A 15,087-nucleotide genomic window follows, 5' to 3' on the forward strand; every position below is an offset into this window, starting at 1 on the left:
CCCCCATCCTAGGGTTGAAGGAATTGGGAATGGTGGGAGGGGAAGAGCCTGGAGACATAAGACGGAAATGGGAGTGAAGGGCAGACTGAGGAATTCAACTGAGAGGGGAAAACCCAACCTGACACAGATCTCACTGCCTTGTGAAGTGATTGCTTTATTGAGTTTGAGGTGGTGACAAGAGCTGTACCTAAAACATATGGATAAGGCCCTGAAGGTTTTATTGTATCCCCTTCTGTATTAAATAGCAGAAATGGACAAGTTCTTTGAACTTTCATAATGATACTCATTGTCTTTGACAGTGTGTATTAATCGCCAGATGGGGAGTTCTTTCTTTTGGGCAAATAAGGTCATAAAGATAAGCTGTGACAATGAAATGGCCACATTTCTTTTATTTTATCAATATGGTTGGAGTCTAAGTTGAACACGATAAGATGTACACAGCTTTTTCAGAGTTCTAAGATGAGTTTTGATGTCTCAGTTCATACAGAAACATCAAGGCATAAAAAGATTCAACTTTAAAACCCATTTTTGATAATCCATTTGTCAAGTAATTACTCAATATATTATTTTGATTTTAAAACTTTAAATCTTGCCATCTATAGATGGGTGATATATGGTCATAAAAATCACTGGAATTCTTCCTTCCATTTGTGGTCACTAGCAAAAGAATGTTTAAGTCTATTATATAAGCTTACTTAAAAAAGAAAAAGCATTTCAATGAAATAGCAGTAAATAGAAATTATGATTCCTCTATGAAATGTCAAACATTAGGAGAAATAATATTAAAATTCCCAAATACCTCCATGATAGCAATATTCAGGAAATATTTTATGGTAAACATTTTTAATAAACAGCAGCATAAAATAATCAGTGTTTAATATCTCTGGTGTGTGAAATACAAATGCATATATCCTCAATATAAAATAGGCTTCTTGTCATTACAATTTCATGCTTGTCTATTTGAAATGCCCATAATAACAAATCAAACATTAAGTAATACAGTGATTAAATGCATGCAGTGAAAACAAGGAAAGATAGGGCAAGATATCTGAATAGTGCCATTATATATTTGAAAAAAAGTCTATATTGAGTTAAAAACAAAGGAAACAAGGAAACAGACCAGATATAAAAATGCAGAGATATATTTCATTTCTGTGATACAAACCATAAACATAGTTTTGTGCAAAAAGGGAAAAGATCTGAAAATAAAGTCATCTTACAAAATGTTGTCCACAAAGCAAAAGATATTTTTCAGTCTATGAAAAAATACTATTTTAATACAAAAGGGACTGTGTTATGCAGTATCACAGTGCTTTATAAAATACATTATTACAAGTGGTTTTGAAATTTAGTTTGTTTACCTTAATGACTTCAGTAATTATAAAATGTTTAAAATAAATGTTATAGTTCTTTATAAAAAACTAAGCTGAATTTATTTTTTACCCATAGTAATGTTTTTTCAGAGTAGATATTTTACTGGCTCATGGAATGCTAATTTCCCTTTAAGGGACTCCTAGAAAAACTCAGATTCACTGAAATTGTGTTTCCTTAAAATAATAAATATTCTCGGAAAAGAAATTGATTGTCATATGATATACAAAATTGTGGTTGAATCTTCATCATTAAACAGTTGCATAGCAACAAAAGGATACAAATATTCGCCTTTACCTAAAGTTAAAAAATGTAACTGCTGAATCAGCTTATTTATGCCGTAAAATTGTATTAATTTATTTCCAAATAAATCTGAATATAGCCAATTTTTTATGTTCACAATACCTATTGGTCCATGTTTGTTGTCTGAAGATTCATTGTTTGGGAAAATTGCCACACATTTTTGTAAACATATTTCTTTGATTTCTCATCTTAACTGAATTTGTTGTTTTACAAAATTGAAATGTCAATGTGCTTCTAATTATCTTACATTCTCTTTATCAAATATTATTGCCAGGAATTATTTTATATCCTGTAAGTCTCTTTGTAAGTCTCTTCTGCTGTAAAATTAAAAAAAAAAATGAGACTTTGAGACATTGTTCTTAGAATAAATGAGTTTTTTTTGTTTGTTTAACAAGAGAAACATCAATCATAATATTCCTTTTTATATAGAACTTGAAACCCATAAGAACTCTAAGTTTGGCAAAAGATGTCTAGCAGGTAAGGCATGAGATGCACATTTGATACCTTCCTCTAACAAGGCAAAAATGATCATTTTGCTTCTATTTACCAGCTTAAAAAATTCAGTTCATGGTAAATGTTTGATGAGAACTCAGTACTTGGTTTTCAAAGATATGTAATAGTTTGGAAATAGAATTCATAGTCTTTGGATTTCAACTAACTCTATGGATAAACTGTCACATAACTCTTGGTGCTGGAATAAAATCTGTGAACATTTCCAGATAAGAAAATAAAGTGTGAGAAACTTTAAATTAACTAGATATTGATAACAAAGAGTTCCTCCTGCCCCAGAGTCCACTGATGGTGTGCACTCCTATACCTTGGACAACTCATATGCAGGAGGAGGCAAGTACAGATGATCTGGTCTGTAGCTACACCTCTATTTTTCAATGTTATTGGTCCAGGGAAGCTTCTGTGAGGCTGTCCCCATGGGAACTCTGTTCCCTTCCCACAGATGCTGATCTACGCCAAGAGGCCGCTTTTCTGACTCTGCTGCCTTTGGTGCCTCATTTCTAATGCAACACAGAGAACTATCAACCCACAAACAACTTCAGCATCCACATCTAGCCTTCTTGTGATCTGATGCCCTAGTTATTTCAAGGGCTTGTGTAAACACACTGTGGAAAAGGCCTTCATGATCAACAGAGGAGATTCACAGAGAAGCATACTCTGCACCTTCTCCAAGAAGCCCCACTGTATAGAAGGCTTCAGAAACTTAACACTTGTCTTAGAAACTTACACTTGTCTTATGGCTCGTTTCCATTTGGGATTTTAAATTTGGCCTAGTTTCCTCATTGATTCTGAACATCACTTCCACGCAAACATGCACAGAATCTAAATTGAATCAATGTAATTCCTGAAGATCTGTCCTGAAGAAAAGACAGCAGGTAGACAAATGCTACGGTATATACATTTTGGAGAGAGAGCAGTCATGGTGACCAAAGGTGAATACATAAAGCACCATTTGACTTTCCTTTTTGGTTTGATACTTAATCATAAGGTTCTTTTCCTCTTCACTGGTTTACAGTGTTCAGTACTTGAAACCAGATGTCCCAATCCCAACGCCAGGGCATACACCCTGATGGAGTGTTGATCCCACAACGTTTCTTTTCTGGCTGGTGTCTGCCCTGGTTGGTAAGACACAGTTAAACTTCACAGAAGATACTGTTGCAGTGTCTGCTAAATGAGAACCTTACTTTAATAAAAATATTTGAATATAAATCTTTTCTACGACTTTCTAGTTTCTCCTGTATACCACATTTACAAAAGTCGTGCATTTTACAGTTCCGCAGAAATCATAGATTCGGTGTGTCCATGAATGTTGGAGTCTCCTAGCAAAGATGGTTGCTTTGAGTCTATTTTGTAGGGTTTTTGAGATTTGTTGCCAAAAACGGTGATACCCATCCCACTGGGATGATTTGGAATCGACATGTGTGGTAGTAAGGGAATATTTGCTTCCTGATTGGATCCTGATGAAGGCAAGCTGGTCACATGACCAGTACTAGTTGACCCACTGGCACTGCTGGGGGACCGACTCTTGGGAGGTGGGCAGTGCTGAATCACTCTGGGAGGGCCTGTTGGCTGATAGTGGGCAGCTGGAAATGCAGCATATCCAGGAGGTATTGGGTATCCATTGATGGGGATGAATCGCTGGTTCTGAGGTATTGGTGGGCTGATGAAACCAGCAATCTGGCCCTGTGGTGTAATACCCTGGCTTGGGAACATATAATTGGGATATCTGGGATTACTGAGATTACTCACTGGGCTGGCACTAAGGGAGGTTGTCTGAGTGGTGGCATTTCCGCCAGAAGGAGTAGTAGAGCTGGTATGACTTGACAGTCCCTCCCAGGACCGAAGTCGGACATGAATATCTTTAAATCTTGGTCTCCTGGAAGGAATCTCATTCCAACACTCTGTCATGAGGCTGTACATCCTGGGTGGGCAGTCTTCAGAGCATGGCAACAACTGTCGTTTTCTCACCATTTCGATCACTTCCTGATTACTAAATCCATAATATGGCTGGAGTCCAAAACTGAAAATCTCCCATAAGACAACTCCAAAAGACCAGATATCTGAATCAGAAGAGAATTTGCCATACATGATGGCTTCAGGGGGCATCCAGCGAATGGGCAGCAAAGACTTACTCTGCACCCTGTAGTAATCAGCAGAATATATTTCTCTGGAAAGCCCAAGGTCTGAAATCTTCACGTGAAGCTGCTCTCCAATTAAAATATTGCGAGCTGCAAGATCCTTATGAACAAAGAAGTGACTAGACAGGTATTCCATGCCAGCTGCAATCTGAATTGCAATGTGTAGAAAATCTCCGTGATCCAGGCTGGATTTTACAGTCCCATCTTCATCACTGCTGCATCCAACATCCGAATGTGGGGACCGCATGATGAGGAACTCATGGAGATCTCCCTGATTCATATACTCAAAAAGCATACACACAGGTTGTTCCTGAGTGACAGCCCCTAGAAGGCAGACAATATTGGGATGGTGTAGTTCAGCCATCAGGGAGGCTTCCTGTTGAAATTCTGTCCATTGCTGGGGGTTGTTATAGTCTTTCAAGGTCTTTATAGCAACTAACTGAGCATGGTCCATGCCTGGGAGATAGAGATGGCCCTTATAGATCTTTCCAAAAGCACATTCACCCAATTCTTCCATAAAACGTACAGCAGAAAGAGGCAGCTCTTTAGCCTTGCTCTGTATGGAAAAGAAAAGAAAAAAATGTTGGTTAAAGCATTTTCTAAGGCAAGATATCCTGGCATCTGAAATGAGGGATGGGTTATATCAAGAAAGGTTCTATATATCAAATTAAATACAATGTTGTACATCTAGAAGTCTTTAAAATTGTTGGCTAAAACTTAGCCATAGGCAAATTTCTGTCCATCACTCACCTATCCCTCCATCCATACCCCCTGCTCCTACAGTGCTTTATTGCTATTGTCTAGAATCTTCCTACTCAAAGGGTGGTCTTGGGAAGAACAATATCAGCACCACTTGAAGATCATGATAAATGCAGACTCTTGGGCCCACCTTAGACCTACAGAATCAGGATGTGCATTTAACAAGACCCCAGGTGATTTCAGTGAACACTGGAGTGTGAGAAGCAGTGCTGCAGAGGATACAGCCTTCATCCTTAGCCTGACACTTCAGAGTATCTGTGATTTGCTCTTACCCTTGCTACCCCTCTACATGATGGCATCATTTAGCTGAATAGGTTTCCTTATCATCCACATGCAAACACCATGCATGTTCTTGCCTTACACCGTTGTTCTTCCAATGCTGTCCTATTTTTAAAGTGTATGTTGAGCTAAAAGCCAGAGAAACCAAATAAAAGACTGTTCTGAGGTGCCCATAGTAGAGATGGGGAGGTTTGGCAGGGGCTCCTCTCTACTTTTCAAACCCTTGCTCTGAAACTCTCCCTGACCACTCTGGTCTTTGCCTCCTTCTACAATCCCTCTAGCTTTATAGTCCGAAAGTCGCTACGTGCAGGACACAGTGAGATAACTGGTTACTTGCATGACCTCTGGAGACTGATAGTTCAGGTTGAAATTCTGCCCTCTCTGCTCACCAGCTGTGTGACCCTGGGTACAATATTGAACCACTCTGTGCTTCAATTCTCTCATCTATAAAATGGGATGATAATCATCGTACTTATCTTGTAGGGTTTTTGTGAATTTGCACAATGTCTGGCATATGGTAAGGGCTGTTTAACTTTTAGCAATTATTATCTCGCTGTTGCTATTCTTTTAATGAAAGAAAAACAACATTTGTCCATTTTATATTTTGTCCTTTCAATCAGATTTCAATTTTTTTGAAGGGAGCCATTGCCTTCAAACCAACTGATTATCTCTACAGCTTTGCCAGTGAATTATTTACTGATTGACCTTAAAACAGGAGAAAGCAACTAACACACAATGAAAATAAGTATTAAGTTGTGACATCTGATCTGACAGTAAATGTCTATTATGTCATGTGTTTTTACTATTTTTGAAACTCAGCTCCAATCTATCCTGAAGTATAACCTAATTTGTTAGGGAAAAAGTTTAAAAGCAATGCATTTGTACATAAACTGGTTTCTTAAAATAATCCCATTAAATGGACTTTAATCCTTATTTTTCAGAAAGAGTACTGCTGTGAGTATCCCAATTGAAGTTGACAATTTTGCAAATACATATGGAATTCAGAGCTCTGTGCACACCGTTTAACAGTTTGGAAAATTAAGTAAAAAATTTCTCCAATTCAAACTCTGCTAATCTAGAATTCATGATGATTAGCTCTGTTCTAGGCTGATATTTTCCAGGGTAAAATGCCCATTAACCTAATAATAAGTGTAAATAAACTTGCAGCAAGATACCCACTTAAGTGAACAAAACAGAACTGAGGGTTTCCCTCAGAACTTTTCTTAATGATTTAAATGAATCCAATTTATGTGGAAGTCCTGAATGGCATGGAAGGTATTACTTTTGATCTAAACAGGATCCCCATGCTTTTGGTATTAGAGAAAGGTAACGGTGGGGTAATAAAGTACTTTTGAGGGAAACTGGGATGAGGAACTAAACCCAAGGAATATAAACTGATTTAAGCTTCCCAGGTGGTGCTAGTAGTAAAAACCTGCCTGCCAATGCAGGAGACATAGATGTAGGTTCGATCCTTGGGTTGGGAAGATCCCCTGAAGGAGGGCAGAACAACCCACTCCAGTATTCTTGACTGGAGAATCCCATGGACAGAGGAGCCTGATGATCACAAAGAGTCAGACACGACTGAAGCAAACTAGAATGCACACAACTCAGTGAGGATTTAGGACTCTGCCACTGAAGCTAACCCATAGGCAGGGTGTGATCATTCAAACCATTTGACCTTTGGACTCATATCAACACGAATCTGAATTTGCACTTTGGATCTGCTGCTTTTCATTAATAATAGTTAATATTTATATAGCATTTACTATGCGCCAGGCACTGTTCTAAGCACTTGACGAATATCCTGGTGGCTCAGATGGAAAAGAATCTACCTGTCATGCAGGAGATGTGCAGGGTTCCATCCGTGGGTTGGGAAGATCCCCTGGAGAAGGGAATGGCTACCCACTCCAATATTCTTGCCTGGAGAATCCCATGGACAGAAGAGCCTGGTGGTCTATGGTCCATGGGGTTGCAAAGAGTTGGACACAACTGAGCAACTAACATTACTACAACAATCCTGTGGGATAAGTCCTATATTATAGGTGACTGAACTTGGGTGACTTCTTAACTTCTCAAAACCTCTATTTCCATATCTATAAGATAATATAATATCTAGCCTCCATAATTCAGAGAAGGCAATGGCACCCCACTCCAGTGCTCTTGCCTGGAAAATCCCATGGACGGAGGAGCCTGGTGGCTGCAGTCCATGGGGTCGCGAAGAGTTGGACACGACTGAATGACTTCACTTTCACTTTTCACTTTCATGCACTGGAAAAGGAAATGGCAAGCCACTCCAGTGTTCTTGCCTGGAGAATCCCAGGGATGGCGGAGCCTGGTAGGCTGCCGTCTATGGGGTCGCACAGAGTTGGACATGACTGAAGCGATTTAGCAGAAGCAGCAGCAGCAGCAGCCTCCATAATTATAGTAGGGATTAAATCCAACAATGTATGTAAGTAATTTCCACCTAATAAGTGGTCTTTAAATCAATTTTATTATCCATATTAGGGAAGTAATCCAAAAAGTTGAGTCAATGCAAATGATTTAGATCTATTTACAGCCTTAAATAGGGCTTCCCTGGTAGCTCAGTTGGTAAAGAATCTGCCTGCTATGCAGGAGACCCTGGTTTGATTCCTGGGTCAGGAAGATCCCCTGGAGAAAGGATAGGCTATCCACTCTATTATTGTTGGGCTTTCCTGGTGGCTCAGATGGTAAAGAGTCTGTCTGCAATGTGGGAGACATGGGTTCAGTCCCTGGGTTGGGAAGATCCCCTGGAGGAGGGCATGGCAAGCCACTCCAGTATTCTTGCCTAGAGAATCTCCATGGATAGAGGAGCCTGGCGGGCCACAGTCCATGAGGTTGCAAAGAGTCGGACATGACTGAGTGACTAAGCACAGCACAAAGAAAGAAAGTGAAGTCACTCAGTTGTGTCCGACTCTTTGCAACCCCATGGACTGTAGCCTACCAGGCTCCTCCGTCTATGGGATTTTCCAGGCAAGAGTACTGGAGTGGGTTGCTATTTCCTTCTCCGGGAAGCACAGCACAGCCCAGCCTCAAATAGCTCTAGATAGCCGTCTATGTTTAAAAAAAAAAAAGGAATGTTTAAGTTTCTTGTTAATCTTTCTCTGTTCTCCTGTAGTTTTTGGTTTTTTAAAAAATTCTTTTAAAATGACAGAGTCTGTCTTGGAACCTGCGGGTGGGTAAGAATTTGAGTGTCCTGTGGCTTGTTCCTCTGAGGATTCTGGAAGATGCAGATGGAGGCGGAGGGAGCAAAAAAAACCCATGGGGAAGAGTAGATGGTGGCAGATGGGAAAGGAAGCAAGCAGGCCAAACTTGTGTGGATGGGAAGAGAAGAGGAGGTGGACAGGACTTTGGCGCTGGCCTGACACATGGCCCCTGGGGCTTCATGGCTAAGGAGGCCGGCTGCATTCCCCTACACTGAGGTAAGCAAATTAGTTCTCTGGTATTCATCTACAGAAGAAGAACTTTTTACTCTTGCCATTTTATAGACAGAGAAAGAGGCTTAGAAAATTATCAGGAATTTTTAAGAGAGCCAAAACTGCTGTCTTTGTGTGTATAAGGCCTTCTGTTTGAAACCAGAGAAGCCCGCCGGCCAATAGTCCCAGTTGGACTCAGCACATCTCTGTCAGCTCAGCCTGGGGCCTGACACCTTGCAGGGCTGTGAGGTCAGCTTTCGGTGTGTGGTCACTCTGTGGAATGATAATTGTTCTTCTTTCTCCCTGTTCAGACACATGAAAAAAGTTCATTTTGACTCCAAGTGTGCCTTGTCATAGCTTACCGATACCCAGTGGGGCAGAAGGCATGTAGTCCATACCCTTCTCCAGCCGATAGAAGGAAGGAATAGTTCACAAGAGATAGTCATAACCAAATTTGGGGATTTGCTTTGGGAAGAAGCATGGAAAGTAACTAAAACGATCAATTTCACAAAACCTTTTCTTGGAACACCTGTGCAGCAGCCGGCATAGAAATACCCAGGAAAAAAAAAAAAAAAAAAAACTGCTCAGAGCTTGGTTTCAGGGGAACAATTTACACAGTGATTTGCATTTTTTAAATGCTCAAGTTATTTGGTACAAATGAGTTTTAACTATAGACTCATTTTCAAATTTTACATAAATCCTGAACTAGTTAAAAAATCATAAAAATCCTTAAAGAAGCAGTCAGTAGACTGTATGGTGACGGCAGGAAATTAGCTGTATTGTTGAGGAACAGATGGTTTACATTATACAAACCCTTTAGGCTAAACTTGTTTAGGTCTGGCATATTGTAAATTATATTTTAGTAATGAAAGTGAAATGACCTCTGCTTGACCTCAAGTGGGGTTTGTCTGTTTGAACCAATGTAGTGGAAAACTATGAAAGAAAATGAAGTCATAAAGTTTTGGCAGTTCAATTTTGGCTCATTTCAAGTTAAAGGGTTATAAATCTGTTTAGTTTTTGTTTGACAAGTATTTGTCATACAGGGATGTACAAAATGTAAAGAAGTGTAAAATACACATGAGGCACGATGCCAAAGTAAACCAAGTACAAAGGAAAGCTGGAATGAATAGGGTCCTGGGCTCCTATCTCTTTATCACTCCCTCCATTAGTTGAATGACAAGATGGGCTCCGTTTATTATATGCTGTAAGGCAATTAAGTACCTTAAAACTGAAACAGGCTTTCAGTTTAAATGTTAACATTTTTACTTCTCAAAGTAAACACACATCTGCCTCAGTGTGGTTTAAAAAATTAGAGAATTTTGGCGGGGGAGAAAAATCAGAGTTGATGTAGAAGTTGATACATTATTCTAAAATCTGATTGTATTTCTTCCCCTTGAAATTTCTGAAAAGCAACTGTATTCAGGCTTCAGTGAGCGCTGACCAGAAAGAAAATGAAGAGAGAACATTTTTAGATGGTGAGGTGTTAGATGTGAGTCCATATGAGTATTGTAGTCCTGTCTAAACAGCTGCTACAGAGGCCAGGCTTCTCTCACCTGAGTGATGAATGCTAAGTGAGGACATGTGGCCCTTTTACATCCATTAACTTGAAGTATGAAAGCAATGAACCGTGGGTAGAGTTTTTTTAAAAATTGCAATTATGTAGATGGAAGATGGATAAGAGCGACAGACTCAGCAACTTTCTCTCTCTCCACCTTTGGGAAGTTACACCTTAGGTGATAATACACCTCTGGGTGACACAGCTTGCGACTAACCTGCTATTTCCTGCTCACTTGTCCTAAATGATTACCACAGGAAATGAGGTGAGGATTTTGTGATGGCCATCAACGTTGGCGTGCAGCATAGATTCCGCTCTGTGACTTTTCACCTCTATCCTGAATGGGGTATGATTGATGGCTTTACTTTGAGTCCAGAGTGACGTAGAGACACAGATAGAAAGCAGAGCCCCAGGAAGGTGGTGTGAACCAGAAGCCAGGGTGGTGGTCTGGGACAGGAAGGTGGCTCCAGCAGCAGGTGCTGGGAAGGACTGACGTTCATGTTCTTGCAATGGACAAGGCTCCTCCTGTCGTCCTGGAATCTCTTACACTGGTTCCTTTCCCATCCCTCATGCCCTACCACTGCTGCCCTTTCACAAATATCTTTCACTGTACACACATGCCGATTCTAGCTGGATGCAAGTATCTGCAGGAGAGGGGTAGGTCCCACAAGCAGCATTTGTCCTCAGCTCTATTAGAGGAATAATGAAGCAGATCGTGGCCCTATTGAAACTGCAGGGGGAAGGGAGTGGTATTTGGGATGATAGGAGGATACGACCAGGTTTGCTTCTCTTTGGAGGCACAGTCTTTTCTGAGAACTATATTCCTTGCAGACTTACTCTCTGAATCTCAAGAACTGACCAGCAGAGTCTACACCAGAGCAGGTACTGGAATCCCCCCAAGGGCTTGTTATAACACAGATTGCTAGGCCTCACTCCTAGAGTTTCTAATTCTGTAAGTCAGATTCTGCAGTTCTGACAGGTTCCCAGGTGATGAGGATGCTCTGGGACTGGAATAAATGAGAGAACCACTGGAATAAATGGAATATGACTTTTAAAAAGAAAGGAAAGAAACGAATATGCCTTCCTGGATCAGACAGTTAATGAGTGTCTGGTCTCTGCTCCTGGCATGATGAATGACCACAGTCTCTCTGCAGAACCAATTTGAGCAATTCTGACTAATAGAGAACTGTAACACTCTGCTTTAGGAAGATGCTTTGGAAATACCAGCAGAGAAAAATCTGAGAGCCATCAACTAGTGTTTTACTGGGTTATATTCTGCATGGCTGCTGTCTTAGAGAGATTCAGGTTTTGAAATAGACATCACTTTATAGCTTGGGCCATGTCATCAGTTTATTCTATTTTCATGTGCAACCAATTATATAGGATACATTTTCATAGCTGGTTACCTCAGTCAACTGATACTATATATACTATATACCAAAGAGTATACACATGGAATAGTATATGAGAAACCATTTAAGAATCACGAGGAGAGGGGACACAGCTCCTATTCTAGATGTTTGTAATCTGAGCTACCACGTACTGAATACTTGCCGTGTGCCAGATGCTGAGATCATAATAATGGCTGCAAGTTGGGGCGAGGGGTGGAGTTTATGTGTCAGGCTATAAGTACTTTATACATATGAATTCCTTTCATATCACAATAACCCTATGAAATTGGTCACTATGACTATTATCCCCGTTTCACAGGTGCAGAACCTGAGGAACGGCAGTTAAGTGACCGCACGACTAGTATTTAGGTTGTAAGTTCAGACTCCAGGGTCTGTCTTCCTCATGACTACACTATACTCCCTCATGGGCTCTCTCATTGTTTAATGCATCAACTCATTTAACCCTCGTCACAAACCCATGAGATTCATACTATGATTTCTCCACTTTATGGATCAAGAAATTAAGCGCTTCAAGGTTAGGTAGCTTGCCTGTGGAAGCACAACTATTAAGTAGTAATGCCAAGATTCAGCTCCACCTATGTCTGGCTTCAAAGATGGAGCACTTTTCTGGGAAAAAGAGGGTAGTTTTCATTTGATCCTCAGAGAGCTCCACAATTTTAGAAGCATGAGTCCCAGTGGTGTAAAAGTGGAAAGTCAAGGTGTAATTAATTACTCTCTGGTCTCTGATGACCTAGACTTTACTCTGGCTGATCCTTTGTTGCTCACATTAGTTGACTGGGATAAGTGAATAAAACCATTCAACAGCAGCCTTTACCTGAGTTGGGCATAAGAGCCCTGGATAGCATACAAGATTGAGAGTTTTCAGTATCTGAGAGGAATTCATTTGACTCTAAAGCTGGTTTTCCTTTCCTGTGCATTTTACTGGTTCTTAGGTAAACAGTGGTAGAATTGTGAGACAACTGACTCCACTCATAAATGGAAATGATTACATTCTAAAGCTGAAAGGCCACAACCATTGGATTTGGAGAGGTTATGGGCATTTTCAAAGACTACAGCCAAACTAAGTGCCTTCTGGCTTCAGAAATCAAATCCTGGAGGGCGTTCCAACCAATAGTTGGCCACATTTGCTCAGAGTTCAGCTACGCTTCTCTGGAAGTGATTTAACTTCAGAAACAGTTCTTTTCTCTATAATGTAACTTTCTGATAGTTTGAATGTTTGGTGGTGACCAGGGTTGATTCTGTGGTGGGGTTACTTTATAGTGTTAGTGGGAGAGGGTCAATTCTGCCTGTAAAGAGGTAGAACAGACGTCAGTAATCTGAATGTCTGCGTGAGCCACCGTGGGCTTGTAACTTGGGCTTGCGTGTTTCAGCAGCCAGAAAATTAAGGAACACTGGGCTCCAGGCCTGCTCACACCTGGGTTCAAGTGTTGGCTCTGCCACTCACCAGCTGAGTGACTTTGGGTAAAATCTTAATCTCAAGCCTCAGTTTTCTCACCTTCCAAAATCAGGCTCAAAATTAGTACCACCTTCAGAAGATTATTGTAAAGATTATATTGAGATAATGCATGTAAAGTACTTTAGCTTTTTCATAATATCCATTTATAATACTCATTCTTCCTAGAAGTAAAGCTTCTTCAGACATAGTTTAAGGCTGAGCTCTGAACTGGATGGCCCCCAGTCCTCATACCACCACAGGGTAGAGACTATCCTCTCCATCCTGAGGGGTTTTATCCAGGGTGTGAACAGGATGTGGGGCAAAGGATTTATGCTCACTGGATGGGCACAGGAATACCAGAGCTATCTAAAGAGTTATCACTGTAATCTTTGCTCTGATCCCCTTGTCCCCAGTTAATGCTGTGGGATGCTGAATCCTATATCTTCCTCCCCCACCCGCAGAATCCTGTACACAGCATTTGGTAGTTGACTAAAAGGTTTGTGACTGTTCATATTATCCCTGTAGCAAACAATAATAGTAAATTCTAGCTGCTGAGTATCTGTGAGGTGCCAGACACACTATCTTGAAATGTCGGAAATAACTCTTTTAGAGAAGATTGGTGGCTACTAGTGGTGGTGGTGGGGACAAAAGAGGTAAAGAGAGTCAAATGGTACAAACTTCCAGTTATAAAATGTCATAGGGATATAGAGCATGGTGAATATACTTCATAATACTATACTGCACGTTTAAAAGTTGCCAAGGGAGTAAATTTTAGAAGTTCTCATCACAAGAAAAAAGCTGTTATAACTATGACAGATGTTAGCTAGGCCTGTTGTGGTGATCATTTTGCACTACTTAACAATATCGAATCATTATGTTACATACTTGAAACTAATATCACGTGTGTCAATTATACCTCACTAAAACTAAATTTAAAAATCTCTTCTAAGCACTATTTGTATCCTTGTTTTATAAATGAGAAAACAATGATCTCATGGCCAGTAAATAATGAAGCCAAGATTTATAATCATATCTCTTTGTCTCTAAATCCTTGATCTTTGAAGTATATCATACTACTTCCCAGAAATAAACCAAAAACAAATGTGGCTAGAAAGGTAAGTTAGGCCCAGAGAGTAAGGTAATTTAGGCTCAGAGAGACTCCTGGGTGCTGCGAGAAAGAACTTGGTAACTTGAGATTAGGTCCTTCCAGATTGCTGAATTATGGTGTCAACTGGGAGCTAAAGCAATGCCAGAGGATGAAATTAGCATGAGAGAAAGAAAGAGGAAAGAGAACTGACAAACATCAGAGGAGGCGCTCCTTTAGGGAGTCAAAAGAACTAGTGAAGGAAACAGGAGGAGATAGGAGGAGAGCCAAGAGAAAAAGTACTTCAAGATGGTGGCTAAGAAGAAAGCTCCAGAGAAATTAAGGAGGAAGAGGACTTAGGAAAGGTCATTGGATTAAATTACATCACTAGTGATTCCCCAGAGGCCATGTGAATAGCATGATGAGCTCAGAAGCCTTGGAGATAATGGCTTTAACAAGTGAGTGGAAAAGTTATTGAGGATGTTTTAGCAATAAGTGTAGTGACATTGGATAAGGACAGGGGTTTCCAAGGGGTCCCCCAACCACAGCAGGGCTTTTTAGATGAAAGCACATTGCTAGCAAAAGGGACTGGTCCCAGGAATATAATCAAGCGTCAGTACATTCAGTAAAGCCTGAATACTTTGGCTGGAAAAGAAAAGGAGAGAGGAATAGTCTGGAAGTGAAGAAACAGAAATGAGGTGAGAAATAAAATACATGCCCTGCAATGTTCACTGCAGCACTGTTTACAATAGCCAAGATACAGAAACAACAGAAATGTCCACTGACAGAGGTATGCATAAAGAGGAT

General features: G+C 40.3%; 1 protein-coding gene across 1 annotated transcript in view; it reads right to left on the bottom strand.

Annotated features, from left to right (window-relative positions):
• Positions 1 to 371: 371 nt before the first annotated feature.
• ROR1 (receptor tyrosine kinase like orphan receptor 1) overlaps positions 372 to 15,087 on the bottom strand; it is a 194,800-nt gene continuing 180,084 nt past the window's right edge. Inside the window, exon 8 of the mRNA XM_040232675.1 lies at positions 372 to 4,878. Coding sequence (XP_040088609.1) covers positions 3,451 to 4,878 — 1,428 coding nt within the window. The 3' untranslated portion in view covers positions 372 to 3,450. The remainder of the gene's footprint in view (positions 4,879 to 15,087) is intronic.

The sequence above is a fragment of the Oryx dammah genome, unplaced genomic scaffold, assembly GCF_014754425.2.
Source record: "Oryx dammah isolate SB20612 unplaced genomic scaffold, SCBI_Odam_1.1 HiC_scaffold_28, whole genome shotgun sequence".
Classification (NCBI taxonomy): domain Eukaryota; kingdom Metazoa; phylum Chordata; class Mammalia; order Artiodactyla; family Bovidae; genus Oryx; species Oryx dammah.